The 19,024-nt window shown below is 39.2% G+C and overlaps 1 protein-coding gene across 1 annotated transcript in view; it reads right to left on the bottom strand.

The window, feature by feature from the left end:
* The window catches only part of LOC126088338 (neural-cadherin-like), a 296,369-nt gene that overhangs the window by 120,557 nt on the left and 156,788 nt on the right, over positions 1 to 19,024 (bottom strand). The window contains exon 15 of the mRNA XM_049906473.1: positions 11,988 to 12,266. Coding sequence (XP_049762430.1) covers positions 11,988 to 12,266 — 279 coding nt within the window. The remainder of the gene's footprint in view (positions 1 to 11,987; positions 12,267 to 19,024) is intronic.

The raw sequence follows: 19,024 nt of genomic DNA on the forward strand, positions 1-19,024 counted from the left end.
AAAACATCCAAGCAAAAGTGGCGCCTTATAACATCCAAGTAAAAGTGCTGGTTAACAGTCTGGCAAGGGGGTACGAATTCCCGATGCACAATTCCACGAACATAAAAAAAGACAATGATCATTGTCTTCACATTTGACCTCACTTGCCTTGCTTTTTTTGGTCTGGGAGAGTTGGGAGTCCTCCACTGACTTGACGCTTGCTTGGTTTCTCGGTCATACCCGTAACACCAACTCTCATCCACTGTAATGACTTTGTTCAAGAAGCTTGGATCACGTGCAATCTCTGTTTTCAAGTCCTGACACACATTCATGCGGATGGTTTTTTGCTCCTGTGTGAGAAGGCGTGGAACAAATTTAGCAACAACACGTCTCATGTGCAAATCCTCACTCAAAATCTGCTGGCACGAGCTCCAACTGATTCCTGTCTCTGCAAAAATTTGGTCAATTGTTTGGCGATGATCCTCGTTAATCTTTTGGGGGACCTTTTCCATGATCTACTCATTTCATGATGTTGAAGGGTGTCCAGAATGAGCTTGGTTTTCAACACACATCTCACCATGTTTAAAGCGCCCAAACCACTCGAAAACCTAAGTGCGCTCATACTGTCCTCCTGAAAAGCTTCCTGAAGCATTTGGTGTGTCTCTGTTGCAGTTTTTTAAGCAGGAAACAAAATTTCACACACACTCTTTATTCTTTTAAAGTGGTCATAACGACTTCGCAGAGGTAACCTGCCAACAGTCAGAGAAACACAATCTCACACTTGCACGTTCAGCTCTACACTGACGCTGTCTGCACAGCTGTTTCTACATCTACATCTACATCTACATTTATACTCCACAAGCCACCCAACGGTGTGTGGCGGAGGGCACTTTATGTGCCACTGTCATTACCTCCCTTTCCTGTTCCAGTCGCGTACGGTTCGCGGGAAGAACGACTGTCTGAAAGCCTCTGTGCGCGCTCTAATCTCTCTAATTTTACATTCGTGATCTCCTCAGGAGGTATAAGTAGGGGGAAGCAATATATTCGATACCTCAACCAGAAACGCACCCTCTCGAAACCTGGCGAGCAAGCTACACCGCGATGCAGAGCACCTCTCTTGCAGAGTCTGCCACTTGAGTTTGTTAAACATCTCCGTAACGCTATCATGGTTACCAAATAACCCTGTGACGAAACATGCCGCTCTTCTTTGGATCTTCTCTATCTCCTCCGTCAACCCGATCGGGTACGGATCCCACACTGATGAGCAATAGTCAAGTATAGGTCGAACAAGTGTTTTGTAAGCCACCTCCTTTGTTGATGGACTACATTTTCTAAGGACTCTCCCAATGAATCTCAACCTGGTACCCGCCTTACCAACAATTAATTTTATATGATCATTCCACTTCAAATCGTTCCGCACGCATACTCCCAGATATTTTACAGAAGTAACTTCTACCAGTGTTTGTTCCGCTATCATATAATCATACAATAAAGGATCCTTCTTTCTATGTATTCGCAATACATTACATTTGTCTATGTTAAGGGTCAGTTGCCACTCCCTGCACCAAGTGCCTATCTGCTGCAGATCTTCCTGCATTTCGCTACAATTTTCTAATGCTGCAACTTCTCTGTATACTACAGTATCATCCGCGAAAAGCCGCATGGAACTGCCGACACTATCTACTAGGTCATTTATATATATTGTGAAAAGCAATGGTCCCATAAAACTCCCCTGTGGCGTGCCAGAGGTTACTTTAATGTCTGTAGATGTCTCTCCGTTGATAACAACATGCTGTGTTCTGTTTGCTAAAAACTCTTCAATCCAGCCACACAGCTGGTCTGATATTCGGTAGGCTCTTACTTTGTTTATCAGGCGACAGTGCGGAACTGTATCGAACGCCTTCCGGAAGTCAAGAAAAATAGCATCTACCTGGGAGCCTGTATCTAATATTTTCTGGGCCTCATGAACAAATAAGGTCTCTACTAACACCATCTAGCGTGAGAACCCTGCACTACGTCTACGAGTTGCAGTGCCCTCGGAGTCCGGTTTCTTTTGGGTCCCCCCACGTATGAGGTTTTCTTCCTGATTTAGTGTGTTACTTTTCCTTTTTCTGTTCTCCTTGCCCAATTGAAAGTGACTGAAAGACAGAACCACTGTTCAACAACAAACAGCAACCAGTAACTTTTAACTTCTTGCTTGTTAGCATTAAAGAAATTCTCATACTTAAAATAACAGTGCCAGAAGTGTCTTTGTTTCCATGCTGCCAGCTCTGCTTAGTTATCTTTTTCTCCCTTGTCTCCATGGCACCACTAGCTCTTGCTTTGTATACATCAACAAAGTTAAGGATAATATCATAGGGATTCTTTTCAAGCAACAGTGCAGAGTTCAATTATGCTAAACTCAATTTATTTCACCGGATTTTGTTATGTATAGTACGAATTACATAAAAATGCATTATGTATATATAACATTTAATTAATCCTTTTCAATTTTTGTTTTTCTGGGCTGACAAAACGTTACATAAAAATAAGAATTCCTCAAAACAGAGTTAAGTATAAATCAGGCTTAACTGTATATTCAAGCTTTGCATGATATTTCCCTTTTTGGGCTTACTTTAGAGATGTTCCTTTGTAAAGCAGCCACCAATCTAATCTAAAACTAGAAACTGCAGTCCATCCCACAGGCCCCAAAGACCCCAATGGTACTGACCCATCAGCGTGTCTTCCTCTGTTAATGGCATCACAGTATGGAGTGGCTTGGAGTCCGCACACCACGCTCCCAGCCACTGGTGGTTTTTGTTACCTGGAGCCACTACTACTCAGTCAAGTAGCTCCTCAACTGGCCTTGTGAGACTAGGTGTACCTTGAACCAGTCCTCCTACCAAGGAAAAATACTGGCAGCAATGGGAATCAAACCAGGGTCCTCCTTAGTAATAATTAAGTTTTAGTGTTTCTACTTTGTAATTCTTAATACAGGGTGTACATAAAGCCCGAGAACACTTTCAATTATTTACTGTACAAGAACCAAACACTGTACGGATATCATACACATGTCATTTTGAAGAGAAACCCTGAAAGTTATGTATACCGCCACAGCGTAGTTCGGTAATTTGCCGTTAGTTAGTGCTAGTCATAAAGATGACGAGTGCAGGTGCTGTGCTACAGAAGGGGACAGCTGTTTCTTGAAATGGCCTCCCCAATCACCAGATCTCACTCTGTGTGACTTTTTTCTGTGAGGAAACATTAAAGATCTGGTGTATGTACTGCCTCTACCAAATGATGTAGCAGAGCTCCGGGAGAGAATACGGAAAGTGACTGCCACAGTCGACAATGCCATGCTGGGCTGGGTATGACAAGAATTTGATTACTGTATTGATGTCTGCCAGGGCACTCATGGTTTGCATATAAAATTATTGTAATTTAAAATAATAATAATAATAATCTTTGGTAGATGATGGGAGGTTGACTTTACAGAGCTCTGTGAGTGTGTTAAATGCCACTGGTATTATGAATAATATACATAATGGACAATCTTGTCCGGCTGACATAGCTTGTTTGCTGCTTATTTATTACTTTTGACTGTGCTTAAAGGCATAATAATTTTAAGGCAAGTAATACTACATGGGAAATATGGACAAATTTACATTATATGTACGTTACTACATGTAATAATATGAAGTAATGATTTGCTTTTCCTTGTTTTATAGAACTTTACAATGGGATCATACCATCCTAAAACAAGTTTTGTTTACTAAATCACACATTTGGACAACTGATGCATCATATCCCCCAAACTGTTGTCATGATATAGTTGTACCATAGCTTCACCACTCTTAACTCAGCTGGACAGTGTTAAGGATACTGCCTAAGACAAATTTGTAGCACTCAGAAAACATGGTCCGATGACAATGTCACTTAGTAAATGTAAACACCATTGGTGGGTATGTAAATGATTACATGAGCAATTCTCTATAGCAAGTAGAACAGCCACCAGAGTGCATTAGTGCTGTTGATGTACAGTGTTATTACCAGGCCTGGTATAGTATAAAAGCTGCCTGACCAGCATCAGATGCTGAGGGATCACTATGAAAAATGCAGATATGCTGTGTACTTGTATGAGAAAGCATTATCAGCACCTTATAGGGGTAGAAAGATATTACATATGTGTTGTGGGTCTCTATTTGGTTGATTGGTTACATCACGCAATTTTTAAATGTGGGAAGGATTTGGATATTACTGTGGCCTGATGTTGGACTGCATGGGAATGTGAGGGCAAGTACACTCATCATATGGTTCCAGTGGACCATATCCGACCACCACATGTGGATATCACCATATTGTGCACCAAGCACAATGTAACCACATCTGCAGCTGCCATTTGAGAACAAGTAATGGACTCTCTACAGCATTCCGTGCCAGTATGCATCATAGGTCAGAGACTAGCACCACCCACACTTGGAAATTACTCTCCCAAGTGTAGGCTGTCATTAACACAAGACAAATGGCTACATTTGGAGTGGTGCAGTGACTGGGAAGCATAGACTGCTGATGACAGACATTGAATTGTGTTCAATGATGAATAAGGATTCTGCTCTATCCAGGATGACCATTGTCGGTGAGCATGGCAGTGGGCCATGTACCATTCTTCCAATGTTTTGGAGAGGCACAGTGGTGTTGCTACAGGTGCTGGGGCATGAGAAACCATTGGATAGACTTCAATTGGGGCTTTCCACCCTTGCTAAAATTTTTGCAAGAGATGATTGTTCCTGCCATGACACATTACTGTGGCAGACATGCTAAACACACAAGTTGTAGTGTGCTAATGGTTGCATGTACAGTGCTATGTTGATCAGCCCATGAAGGAGTGATATAGCAATTTTCACCTCTCTTCCCTTGCTCATCAGGATGCAGTTTGTGTACTTCACTCGTTCTAAAGCTATCTCAATGTCACCATTGAATTTATTCACCACTGCCTGCAACTCTCAACATATGAACAACAGACAGTGACTTTTGGGAAGAATACTACAGTGCTACAATCAAGTTTTAAAGTTCTGGAATGCTATCTCATTTATTAATTCAAATGAAAATGAGGAAAATGTTCTTTCACTATAAATCCTATCTGAGATCCAGTCTAAAAGCAATCTTTGCAGTAACAATTACACGTTTTAATTACAACTTATCAAGTGGCACAATATTCACAATCCAGCACTCAATATCTGTTAATGCTTTGCAGACCGACCAGTTAGAACAATATTGGGCCAAGAAAACCAGCCATTTATGCCATTTTTAAAGTGTAACTAGTGCATATGCAGCTGATAGTCTTCATAACTAATACGTATGAAAAAAAGGCCAATCTTCAGGATTTATTTTTCATATTTCCTTTAGTTCTTTGACAGATTAGCAATTTTAAAATGATGATGACAGAAGGAATAATTATCATCCCAAGGAAAAAGTGTGAGGTGAGTTAGTGAGCAATTTATTCCTCATGAGCTCCCAAAACTTCTTGCTCACTCAACAAACATGATGTATTTATAACAGAATTACAGAAAACTGTGAAACCTATTGAGTACATGCACAAGATTATATCAAGGTGATCATACTTGCTCAGTCATTCACAATGGTTTCTGTTATGTTGTTTCTATTAAAATAATTCTATAACTGACACCAGAAGGCAGCACCAGTCATGGGGCAGCTCCAAATACTGATTATTGGGCTAGCCTGACTCTTTCATGCCCAATCAATTAGGGCTGTCTTGTGATTGTTCAGCCTAGTTCAACAATCACTGCTAACATTAAACTAATTCTGCAATTAATGTCTGCAAGTAAATTTTAAATGATTGACCATATAATTACATGTATGTCAGTATGGATAAAATCTTCAGTATTGTTAGAATAGTGTACAAACATATCAACATTAACTATTAATACTAACAGTTATTCGTCTTGGCAGCAGACCTAACATGGGATTCATTGCTCACTTCCGACATTTCAGCTTAACACAGCATATACCCTTAACATCTACTACAACCAGTGGAGTGGGTAGTCTCCCATTCATGTATTGTTTGCAAAGTTCCAGCAGTGTAATCACTGAGATATGATTTAATAAAAGATGGCCCAAAATGTGGCATAAACATGCATAGATATCTTGCATCCTCATGCGTTACCTCTCATGCAGTAGAATTGTGGTGCCCCCCCCCCTTTTTTTCACAGGACAATGTCATTTCACAAAAGGCACATGATTCTATGAGATGTCTATGCAATGCTGAGGTACCCCCATACTCCCATGGCCATTACCAAACTCAGTTCTGTTTCTGACAGAACTGTATAGAAACAGAGAGTACATCAAGTTCATCCAAATGCCAGCATCCAGGATACTGAGGACCATATACAACAGCTGCAGACCAGTTCAGGAGAGGATACAACAGATCTATAACACCCTTCCCAATTGAATCAGTGTATGCATTGAGGACAGAGTGGGTGCAACGTCATTCTGATAAGTGGGTCCATATGCCAGGTTCTATATAAATTTGGCTCACTTTAGTAATCCCTGAAATAAGATCACATGCTACCTCAGTCTGTATAGTTTTGTTTCATTTTTCCCTCCACTTCTGGGTGCTTCACTTTGTTTGTCAGGCAGTTTAGTTAAGTTTCAGATCTTCTATAAACGAAGTACATAATGTACCATAAATATTTCAGAATGAAAGTAATGCATGAAGTGTAAACAGGATCACAACAAGTGAATTGATCCAAATCTACTAGCAAAGCAGATTCTTAGATGGTCTGCTAGTATTTTTCTTTTTGATCTCACTTTTTAGTTTTTCAAATTCTTCCCTGGGTTTGTGCTATGCTACAGGCATCTAAAAACGTGTTTTCGGTAGCTAAGATCATTTGTCTAACTACTTCCAAAAATCAGACTTATTGCTATGATACACTTCAGTAATTTATGTTGACATTTTTGAAAATTTGGTCATCTGCAAAATTAAAAATTTCTGTAATTAGTATTTTTAGGTTTAGAATAATTGACTCTATCAATTTTATATGGTTTTGGTAGTACTGATATAAGTCAAAAACTTCAGTTAAGAGCTTATTATTATGTCCTTCTATCTACCACTAAACTGTGTCATAGATACCGACAACAGTTTTATAAAAGTACACATCTGATAATACATATGTTTTCATTTGATACTGTCTTAACAGGAGGAGGTTTTCATCATTCAACAACTGACTGGGATAATTACAGGTTTGTAAGTGGTGGAATTGACAAGACATTTAGCAAAATATTACTGAATGCTTTCTCTGAAAACTACTAGCAACAAAGAGCTAATTGAAACTAATAGATCTGACATATCTGTAGAAGTCCATATTGAAAATGATATGAAGTAGTTGTAGCTACAATTATTACTGAAGTAATAAGGACAGCAAAACAAGCACAAAGATTTCTTTAATTAGTGAACTAGTAAAGCTGCACAAATATTCAGCAAGATTTTGATCAGATTTCAAAATTGTTCAGAGATTGGTATTTTGCTCTAAATTCACAGAAATGTAAAACTGCACACTTCATAAAATGTAGAAGATTAGTATCCCATTACTACAGTATCAAGGAGTCACAACTGGAATCAGTCAACTCATACAAATACACAAGTAAAACAATTTGAGATGATAATGTTATGAAATGATCACTTAAGCCCAGTTACAGGTAAATTAGATGGCAAAGTAAGGTTAATTGGCAGTTTACAAAGGGCAATGGTTACAAAACCCTGTTATGCCCCATCTTAGAATATTGCTCAAGTTTATGGGATCATAGCAAATAAGACTGAAAGGGGATGTAGAGTAGATAAAATGAAGGGCAGCAAGAATAGTCACATGTTTGTTACACTGAAAGGAGAGCAGTATGGAAATGCTGAAAAATCTGAAATGGCAGACATATGAAGATAGATGCCAATTATCCCATAAAAGAGTAATCACAGGGTTTCTAGAGCCAGTGCAAAGTGATAAATCTGGAGCTATACTTTAGCTCCCTATGTACTGCTCGGAAAAAGATCACAAAAACAAGATTATGTTAACTGCAGCAAGCGCAGATGCATTTATGCAGTGATTCTTCAACACACAGAGTCAGAATAGGAAGGAACTCTAATATGTGGTACAATGCTAAGTATCACCTGGCATGCACTTCACAGTGGTTTGCTGGCAATGTACACTATATGATCAAAAGTATCCAGACACCCGGCTGAAAATGACTTACAAGTTTGTAGCGCCCTCCATCGGTGATGCTGGAATTCAATACGGTGTTAGCCCACCCTTAGCCTTGATGACAGCTTCGACTCTCACAGGCATACCTTCAATCAGGTGCTGGAAGGTTTCTTAGGAAATGGCAGCCCATTCTTCATGGAGTGCTGCACTGAGGAGAGGTATTGATGTCGGTCGGTGAGGCCTGGCATGAAGTCGGCGTTCCAAAACATCCAAAAGGTGTTCTGTAGGATTTACGTCAGGACTCTGTGTGGTCCAGTCCATTAACGGGATGTTATTGTCATGTAACCACTGTGCCACAGGCCATGCATTATGAACAGGTGCTCAATCACCATCCCTGAATTGCTCTTCAATGGTGGAAAGCAAGAAAGTGTTTAAAACACCAATGTAGACGTGCTGTGATAGTGCCACACAAAACAACAAGGGGTGCAAGTCCCCTCCATGAAAAACATGATCACACTGTAACACCATAAGCCTCCAAATTTTACTGTTGGCACTACACACACTGGCAGATGATGTTCATCTGGTATTTGCCAAACCCACACCCTGCCATCAGATTGCCATATTGTGTACTGTGATTCATCACTCCACACAACTTTTTTCCACTGTTCAATCATCCAATGTTTATGCTCCTTACACCAAGCGAGGCATCGTTTGGCATTTACCATTGTGATGTGTGGCTTATGAGCAGCCGCTTGACCATGAAATCCAAGTTTTCTCACATCCTGCCTAACTGTCATAGTACTTGCAGTGGATCTTGAAGCAGTCTGGAATTCCTGTGTGATGGTCTGGATAGATGTCTGCCTACTACACATTTCGACCTTCTTCAACTGTTGGCGTTCTCTGGCAGTCAACAGACGAGGTTGTCCTGCATTATTTTGTACTGTACATGTCCCTTCACATTTCCACTTCACTATCACATTGGAAACAGTGGACCTTGGGATGTTTAGGAGTGTGGAAAACTTGCATACAGATGTATGACACAAGTGACACCCAATCACCTGACCACATTCGAAGTCCGTGAGTTCTGCAGAGTACCCCATTCTGCTCTCTCACGATGTCTATTGACTACTAAGGTTGCTGATATGGAGTACCTGGCAGTAGGTGGCAGCACAATGCATCTAATATAAAAAAAAAAAAAACGTATGTTTTGGGAGCATCCAGATACTTTTTTTCCCATAGTGTATATAGCTGTACATGTATAAGCAGCGAGTAAGATGAAGTTAATAATATCTGCTTTTATCTAACTGGTTAAGGCAATCTGATCTGTGAAAATTTTCTAAAAATGAAGGAAAGTTATTGAAGCCAAGGCCAGTATAGATACAGTACTAATGGGGTTTGTATGTTCACAGATGTAAGAAGGGGGAAGGAAATGAGAAATTACCTTACTCAATCAAGAATCTCATTATTTATCTGCAGTGATTTATAGGAACCATGGGAAACTTAGAACAAAATTACTGGACAAGAATTGAGCCCTAATTCTTTTAAAAATAAGCATTAACTACAGTATTTACTCGAATCTAAGCCGCACTTGAATCTAAGCCGCACCTGAGAAATGAGACTCAAAATCAAGGAAAAAAAATTTTCCCGATCTAAGCCGCACCTGAAATATGAGACTCAAAATTCAAGGGGAGAGTAAAGTTTTAGGCCGCACCTCCAAATCGAAGCAAAGTTGGTCCATTGTAATATGAGACAATTTAGGTCGAATGAATGACGATACAGCTACAGTAGTTTGGTTCGCGTAGTAAGCTTAGCAGTTAGGCTTTACCAGGTAGTCATTGCTATCCGTCAGGCGCTCCGTCCATATTTATACGGGTACCCTTCCTTTTTCACGTGCTTCGTCTGGTTTGGATCGATTGCTTATTTTTCTTTGATCTGATAAGTGCCGTTCTCTTTGTTATAGGTGTTTACGTCACTCTAAGCTGAAAATGCATTACTGTACTGTGTCATGCACTGTTTGTCGCATTCTGATAATCAGTGTTTACGGCCTGTCGCCGCTCGCGGCTCGGCTTGCTTTTGTGCGCACTACCGCCGCTTACAATTAAAAAAAGAAAAAGAGAGAAATCGTCTCATTAGCGAAACAATGGCAAGAGACTGCTATTTGTTGTTACTAACACTGCTGCTTTCTTTGACGATCAACAAGAACCAAATAATAGACTGCGTATGATAGAAGATGTTCTGAACGAGAGTTTAGCGAAAATTTTTCTCTGTTTGAAAATCTTTGCAGACGTCTCTTTAGTACATAACATTCTGCACAGAAATTAGTCGTCTTAGATTTAAAAATCTAGTCAATTGACGTGCTTCATTTCTGACTATCACTATTAGTCATAAGAATAATACGAATATAAACATGAAATGATATGTATATTCTTCGGCGTTTGCTGTTGTCTCACTCTAGTTTCGTAGTTTATTAAGCAGACAGGATTTAAATGAGATAGCAGGAAACACGAAAGAATACATGGCAAAATGTTTATATACGTATTATTCTTATGGTGAAGAGAATACTGCATGTGATTCACAATTCATAAAAGTTCCTATTAGCAACCATCTCTTCTCATAGGTAGAAAAAATTCAGAACGTAGAGTTGGCCATATTGACAAACATCACAAACAGTCGTGCCAGTCGGATTTTCGTGGTACAGTACATTGAAATGTTGCTACATTCGAAGACAAACAATACGGAATTTGTATTTACTTCGTTGTATAGTATATGAAAATGCAGTGGTCGAAACTCGTGGCGGAGAAAAAATTTCGTCTTCCACCGTCTTTTTTTTATTTATTTACTGACGCAGAGGTTTTGGCGCCAGTATTTATCTTTGTGCCTGAAAAGCATGCATGTGAATCGCTACATATATTCGACGACAGAAGTTAGTTGTGGCGGCACCTACCAACATTTTTCAGAACTTCCGCTTACTTTGCACTCGATTCTAAGCCGCAGGCGGTTTTTTGGATTACAAAAACCGGAAAAAAAGTGCGGCTTAGATTCGAGTAAATACGGTACTGTCACATCATGTGCAGTTGTAACACATTTTATAATGAAACAAGAAGTTATATTCTGGAAGGAGCAAAATGCTGAGTGCTTTTACCATACCCTATCTTGGTGTTAATTCATGCTTTCATCTCAAAAGTAAACTTCTCTGCAGGTAACGGAAATATTGAAGGAAAAGCTGTAGATGGTAGAAAAAATACTACAACCCTTTCAGTTATCAAACATAGACTTTGTAGATAAGTCTTAAGAATATAGGTAATATTCTTTGTGTCTTAAATTTTTGAATTCTATTTGTAATCAATTAAAATCTAACTACAGGAGATTCAGACTGGTCTTTCCTCTGTTTTCACATCATCTACACTTATTATTTTCCCTTGTTCTCTGTAGCATATAGCAAAAAATAAAGCAAAATTGAAGATTTACTTTTGATTAATTCTTTCAGCTATGTTACATACATCAGTTCACTAATATGAGCTTTTAGATCAATTTTCATCTATATGGAAGAATGTCTTACTCAAGACCCTTATTTGGGAAGCAGTAGCGGGCAGCTTGAGAATCATCATGAAACTGATAAGCAAGTTCTGAAAGAATAACAGAGTTAATAATTGTTTAAAATCAATATGACATTATGCTACAAATGCCATTCACTACTGCAACATAGTGAAGATCATCCAATATAAAATTTTGCAGCAGCTGTACTGAAGCATTCACATCAAGCCATGATCTCAAAATATTTTGTCCTCATCAAATGAACAACACACAATGAAAACCTACCTCAAGCACAGCATATTCATGGCCATGCTTATCACTGGCTCGGAAGAGTTCTCCATTGATTTCTCTTGTACGGAAGCGTAGCTGCAGATCAGTGGAGAAACTGTTGGGTTCAAAAGAGAGCACATATTTTATGTAGCTCCCTGGGGCAAAACTTGTGGGTAGCACTGAGCCAGTACAACGTGCCCCTGTGTGCCCTATACTGCATGGGCTTCGGTGCCTCTGTGTAGGACAGTTGCCTCTATTACTGTATGAAAAACCCGATGATCCCAGATCCAGTAGCTGTAACATTCAACGGTGAAACAGAAATCAAGGTACATAATACAAACACATTTCACAACCTAGGTATACTCATGAAAAACAGGCTGTGAACTTTTTGTGCATAAAAACATGAAATGTATCACTTCAGTTAAAAGTATCTTCAGTCTTTCAGAAAGATGTGTCCTCTGGAAAGACTGGAAGAGTTAAAATTGGACACATCAGAAATTTTACACTGCTTAGGGAGCTGGTTATGAGTTACAAGTGTAAATATTTGGTACAAATTCCTTTGTTGAATTTCTAATACCTAAGTCTCTATCCTCAAAATAAATATAGTGTTACCCTTAGCCTCAGCACAGAAGCCTATTTCCTCTTACTTACCACTGATTGATTCTGTTCTTGGCAAACTCTTTTGATTTCAAGATTAAATCTTAGTTCAGGTACCAAAGTATATCCATATACTCAAATAAAAAGTATATTTTTCAACAAATGCTGAAGAAAAGAATATACAGAAAATTCAAGGATCATCCACACCAGTAGAGTAAGCTCTAAAAAAAAAGCTGTTCATGTTAGAAGATATTAGTGATTAGTATCAGAATGCAACATCCTTTCACCATTCAGACTTCCAAATAAACTACAATCACTCACTTCATGTGATGACTAGCCTAATATGAAGGCTTGTATGAAGTATCATACAAGAACTTATGTTAGGCTATCCATGACAAAAAGTAAGTGACTGAAGTCCACTTGTAAGTCTGAATGATGAAGGGATGCTGCATTCTGATAATATCCACTTATATTTGTTGATATGAAGAGGTTGGCCATATTTGCAACATATGAGAAACATTTTGTTGTTGAGTGTTTCAAAGAGAATATCAGGGATTGACACAGTGAACTAGTGAAAGAAATACAATAAAAATAAGTAAATTTGAGGTAAAATAGTCCTGACAGCAGAAGAATAACTAGTCAAAACACATAATAAATCATTGGATATGATAGGTGGTATTAAAATAGACCAATGAAAGAAGGAACTGTAGAACTGTAATAAATTAAGTAGGCAAAAGAGAACACAGACATATAAAAAATTAGACTGACAGAAAATGTAAAATAGCAAAGCAGAAATGCAAAACTATAGAAGCATTCATGACTGTAGGAAAATTAAAGAAACCTTTGGAGGAAAGAGAAATGGTTTTTAAAAACCATGACCTTACATGTCAGGCCAGTAATAAGTAAAGAGGGAAAATCTGAAAGATGGAATAAATGTATAAAAGGGTTTATAGGAAATAAATATGAAGACAATATTATAAAATGAGTAGATGATATGGATAAAGACAAGATGGTTGCTGCAGTACTATAAGAATACTGCAGAACACTGATGACATACACTGATGAACAAAAACAATGTGATCACTGCCCATTGTGAATCTGGACATCACTTGGTGACAATGTGGGCATGTGATGCATTAAGGAAAATATATAGACATGGCAGAAGCAAATGGGAAATCATTCTAGTGATGATAAAGAGTGAAAGTCTGGAAATCCACTGGCACTGACTTTGACAAATGGTAAACTGTTATCACCTGGTGCCCGGGAATAAGCATTTCAGAAATGGCACAGATGGTCAGCTGTTAGTGTGCTACTGACATCAGCATCTGTGGAAAGTGGTTGAAGGACAATGAAACCACAAATAGGCAACAAGCTGTTGGTCATTCATGCCTTGTCACAGAACGTGGAGGCTGAAGGTTTACCCAGTCTGTAAGGAAACATAGTCAGTGATGAGGCAGATCTGAAGAAAGAGTACAATCATGGTACTTTCATAAGTGTTTCTGAGCACTGCTGAACACTAGGGTTCTACAGCAGACAACCCTTACATGTATCCATGTTGACTCAAATGCATCATCAGTTTGACTGTAGTGGGCATAGAATCATAAATAATGGATGTGAAACAATGGAAATGTATCACCTTGTTAAACAAATCATGTTTCTTGTTACATAAAGTTGGTGGTTATATTTGTACATGCTGTCATCAAAGTAAATGGCTGCTCGAAATATGCACCATGGCATGGATCCATGCTGGTGGGATCAGCAATATGATATGGAGGTATTCACCTCAGTTCCAGCAGAACTAATATAGTAATCAAGGGCACCATGACAGTTCTGGACTATATGAACATTATTGTGGACTACCTGCATCCCTTCAAGCTTGATACCTTCTCTGGTGGTGATGGCATCTTCCAGCAGGATAAATGTGTATGTCAAAATGCCAGAATCATGCTATTATGGTGGGAGGAGCATGATAGTGAACTCATGGTGATGACTTGGCCACCAAATTTGCCTGATATTAACTTGATGGAAGCCTTTTGGGGTGTGATCAGGCAACAGCTCTGCACCTAAAAGCCACTGGCCTTTAATTGATGGGACCTTTGTGCCCCTTGCATAGATACCTGGTGCCACATAACACCAGAAAGCTACCAAAGACTTGCCAAATCCATGCCACACAGAACCACCACTGTATTGCCTTCCAAAGATGTACCCAAAAGCTATTGAGCAGGTAGTCATAATGTTTTGAATCATAAGTGTAAGTTGAGACAAGTCTTCTTGAAGTAGATGACACTCCTTCAGAATATTAAGAACAATAGAAGAGCTAATCATGACAGAACAGTTAATCTGGTATGAAGGATACAGAAAAATTTGAAATACCATCAGATTTCTGAAAGAATGTTGACTGGAATGCACTCTTTGAAATTCCATTCAGTTACATCAACATAAGTAAGTAAAATGTGGGTTTAAAGAGTAGTCAGTTTAAGTCAAGTGACACTGAATAAAGCACATTGGGAAATGAAACATTAAAAGTAGTAGGTAAGATTGGAATAGCAAAATAAATGAAAAGGAAGAAATATTAGAGTTTATCATTCTCTTGATGAGAAGGTACTAGTGATGGATCACAAACTAAAATAAGGAGCCACCTCAGCATTAGCTTCAAGTGATTTAGGGAACTATGGAAAATATAAATCTGGATAACAGGATAAAGAATTGAACTGTCATCCTCCCATACAGTGGCCCAGTGCATTACCATTGCGCCATTCCATGTGTTCCACTCCTTCCACTTGTTCCACTCCTAAATAACTGACAGTTTCAGTAGTAAACAGGATATACAAATTGAATTGACAATAATAAGAAAAGCATTACAGAAAAAGAGAATACACTAACATCCAATATAAATTATATAAATTTAAATTGTTACAAACACATTTGTCAAAGTCTTTGTCTGGATTATAGTCATATACAGAAGTAAAGAGTGATGACAAAGAAGACAATAAACTCATTTGAAATGTGATATTAATGAAGAATGCTGAAGATCAGATGGGCAGATAAATAATGAAGAGGTACTTAATTTAATCAGAGAAAAAACAAATACATGGCACAGCTTAACTAAAAGAAGGGACAAACTGGTAGAACACTGCATGAAACATCAAGCAATAATCAATGTGGCTATGGAAGGAAATTTGTGGGACGAAAACTGTAGAGGGAGCCCAGGGCTTGACTACAGGTTTTAATGCATGTAGATACCTAGAACTGAATAAGATGTTAAACACCTTACTGTTTGGTTACATGAAGGACAGGGCAGCTAGATGTGTCACAGAACTTTTGATGAGAGATATTTTACTAGCATTTGCAGATGTGCTTAAGCACAGGACACAAGGTAGGAGAAGTAGTTCCCTTTGATGTGAAGGTATACCAATAATTCCAAGGCACAGCCATGGGCACGTGCATAGCACACTGTATGCCAATCTGTTGATGGGCCACCTATAAGAAACCTTCCTGATCTCCCAAAACACCAATCCGTGATTTGATTCAGGTTCACTGATAATATCTTCATGATCTAGCCTCAGAGCTAAGACTCCCTGTCCTCATTTCTTCACAACCTTAACACCTTCTCTCCCACCTGCTTCAACAGCCGTCATCCCTTACACACCACAAGGTCCCTCCATACAGCCTGCTCATCTACGGGCAGTATTCTGCAATGACAAAAACCCCTTGTACTGTATGTTGAAGGTCCCACAAAGGCCTTCACAGACAGACAGTATCCTCGTATCGCCCACACCGTCCATAAACATATTTCCCATGCCTTATCCCCACACACTATCAATCCTCCCACTACTTCCAAGACCGCTACAAAGGAGTGCCACCTTCATCACCCAGTATCACCACAGACTGGAGCAACTGAACGACATCCTTTGTCAGAGCCATGTCATATGCCAGGTCTGCTGCATTCATTGCACAGCTTTTTACACTAGTATGAGCACAGCTTTTTATATTGGTACGACTACCAGCTGGCCATCCACCAGGATGAATGGCTGCTGCCAAACTGTGGCCAAGAGCAAGGTGGATCATCTTGTGGCACAACATGCAGCTGAACATAACATGCTTGATTTTAATGGCTGCTTCACAACACAGGCCATTTGGATCCTCTCCTCCACCATCAGCTTTGCTGTACTGCGCAGATAGGAGTTATCCTTACAACACGTTCTCCACTCCTGTAATCATTCTGGCCTCTCTCATGTTAGACATTGCTCCGTATCCTCCATCCAACAGTTTTCGCCCCCTCTGTCCTATCACCTCCTCCCAATTCATGTCCCGTCACCTCCATTGTATGCTGCTCCCTGCCAACAAGCCTTACAGGCTTTTTCCCTCTCTTCTCCTTTGCTTTCCCACCCCCTGTGCCTCCTGATGTTGCACCTGTCAGCCTTGTCCTACCTCCTTCTAGTCCCTTCATGCTCCACCAGACAGCACTCTTTTCTCCCCCACCCATACCCTGCTATCCCCACCCCTTCCCCATTATCCTCCAGATTGCTCCTTTCATTCAGTACTGTATTTGAAATGTCAGAGCAACTAGAGATAGTGAGCATGTGTTTGTCTGAGGTGTGCCTGTCAATTTCTGTGAATATATCACTGTTTTTCTTTCTTACTGAATAAGATTTTGGCTGAAAGTTCAGTGTGCAACAGGCTTTTTGTTGTGCCTGTCTGTAACTGTTGTTGTTGTTGTGGTCTACAGTCCTAAGACTGGTTTGATGCAGCTCTCCATGCTACTCTATCCTGTGCAAGCTTCTTCATCTCCCAGTACATACCGCAACCTACATCCTTCTGAATCTGCTTAGTGTATTCATCTCTTGGTCTCCCTCTACGATTTTTACCCTCCACGCTGCCCTCCAATACTAAATTGGTGATCCCTTGATGCCCCAGAACATGTCCTACCAACCGATCCCTTCTTCTAGTCAAGTTGTGCCACAAACTTCTCTTCTCCCCAATCCTATTCAATACTTCCTCATTAGTTATGTGATCTTCCCATCTAATTTTCAGCATTCTTCTGTAGCACCACACTTCCCAAAGCTTCTATTCTCTTCTTGTCCAAACTATTTATCGTCCATGTTTCACTTCCATACAAATACTTTCAGAAATGACTTCCTGACACTTAAATCTATACTCGATGTTAACAAATTTCTCTTCTTCAGAAACGCTTTCCTTGCCATTGCCAGTCTACATTTTATATCCTTTCTACTTCGACCATCATCAGTTATTTTGCTCCCAAAACAGCAAAACTCCTTTACTACTTTAAGTGTCTCATTTCCTAATCTAATTCCCTCAGCATCACTCGACTTAATTCGACTACATTCCATTATCCTCGTTTTGCTTTTGTTGATGTTCATCTTATACCCTCCTTTCAAGACACTATCCATTCCGTTCCACTGCTCTTCCAAGTCCTTTGCTGTCTCTGACAGAATTACAATGTCATCGGCGAACCTCATATTTATGGTGAGAAGCAATCTATCTATTTCGTAGTTGTTAATATGAAGAAATATTAATACCACAAGCTTAAATATGCTGACAAAGTCTATTGCATGGATTTATGCCGAACAAAATGTCATAGTAGTTTTGCATACATGAAGAGACTTAAAAAGCTGCATCAAACCAGTCTTCAGAACAAAGATGAAGAAGCCAACTGCAACAAGAAAAAACTTTAACTTATAATATGTAAAGATTTCCTCAAGTGTCACCAGAAAAGTATATATAACAAAGAAATAATACCTATTCAACATTTGACCAGTTTCTATCAACATCAGCAAAGGACATGGGTTGAGCAGACCATTTTAGAATGTCCAGAAAACTGTTCAAAGCTTCAGCAAGCTCCAGAATGTGTGATTTCAGTGTTGAATATTTGCAGCAGTCATTCTTGGAATTTGAGACACACAGTTTTCTTTAGGATATGTACAATACAGATCTTTTACCTTCAATAAAACTTGCCCCAAGGGAAAGGGGACTGATGTTTATAATCATCAAGAACATTTTATATTTATAATTATGAATATTTTGCACAGAAGGCCTACTTTAGTTTCATCTATGACTATGGCATAACAGGGATGCAGCTACACCATGTTTCCTGACTTCATATGGTGAGCATGTGATGACATGTTTGTTATAGAATGTTCAAACCGTAACAGAACACTAGAACTGTGTGTGAAATGTTTAACTTGGAAATAATAAGCATGTACAGCAGCTGACAACCTAAAGAAAATACACTTAAAACTCAGGAAAGGCAACCACCCAATTATGGCAGATTGCCATAAGGAGCACAAAAACATGTAACAGAAAGCAGTATTCACACAATCTTTCAAACAGTAGCTCTTTTTCTAACACACACACACACACACACACACACACACACACACACACACACACAAATACACAGTCCTTGCCCATGACAAGATTAATTATTGATAACT

This window comes from Schistocerca cancellata, chromosome 6, assembly GCF_023864275.1.
Source record: "Schistocerca cancellata isolate TAMUIC-IGC-003103 chromosome 6, iqSchCanc2.1, whole genome shotgun sequence".
Taxonomy (NCBI): Eukaryota; Metazoa; Arthropoda; class Insecta; order Orthoptera; family Acrididae; genus Schistocerca; species Schistocerca cancellata.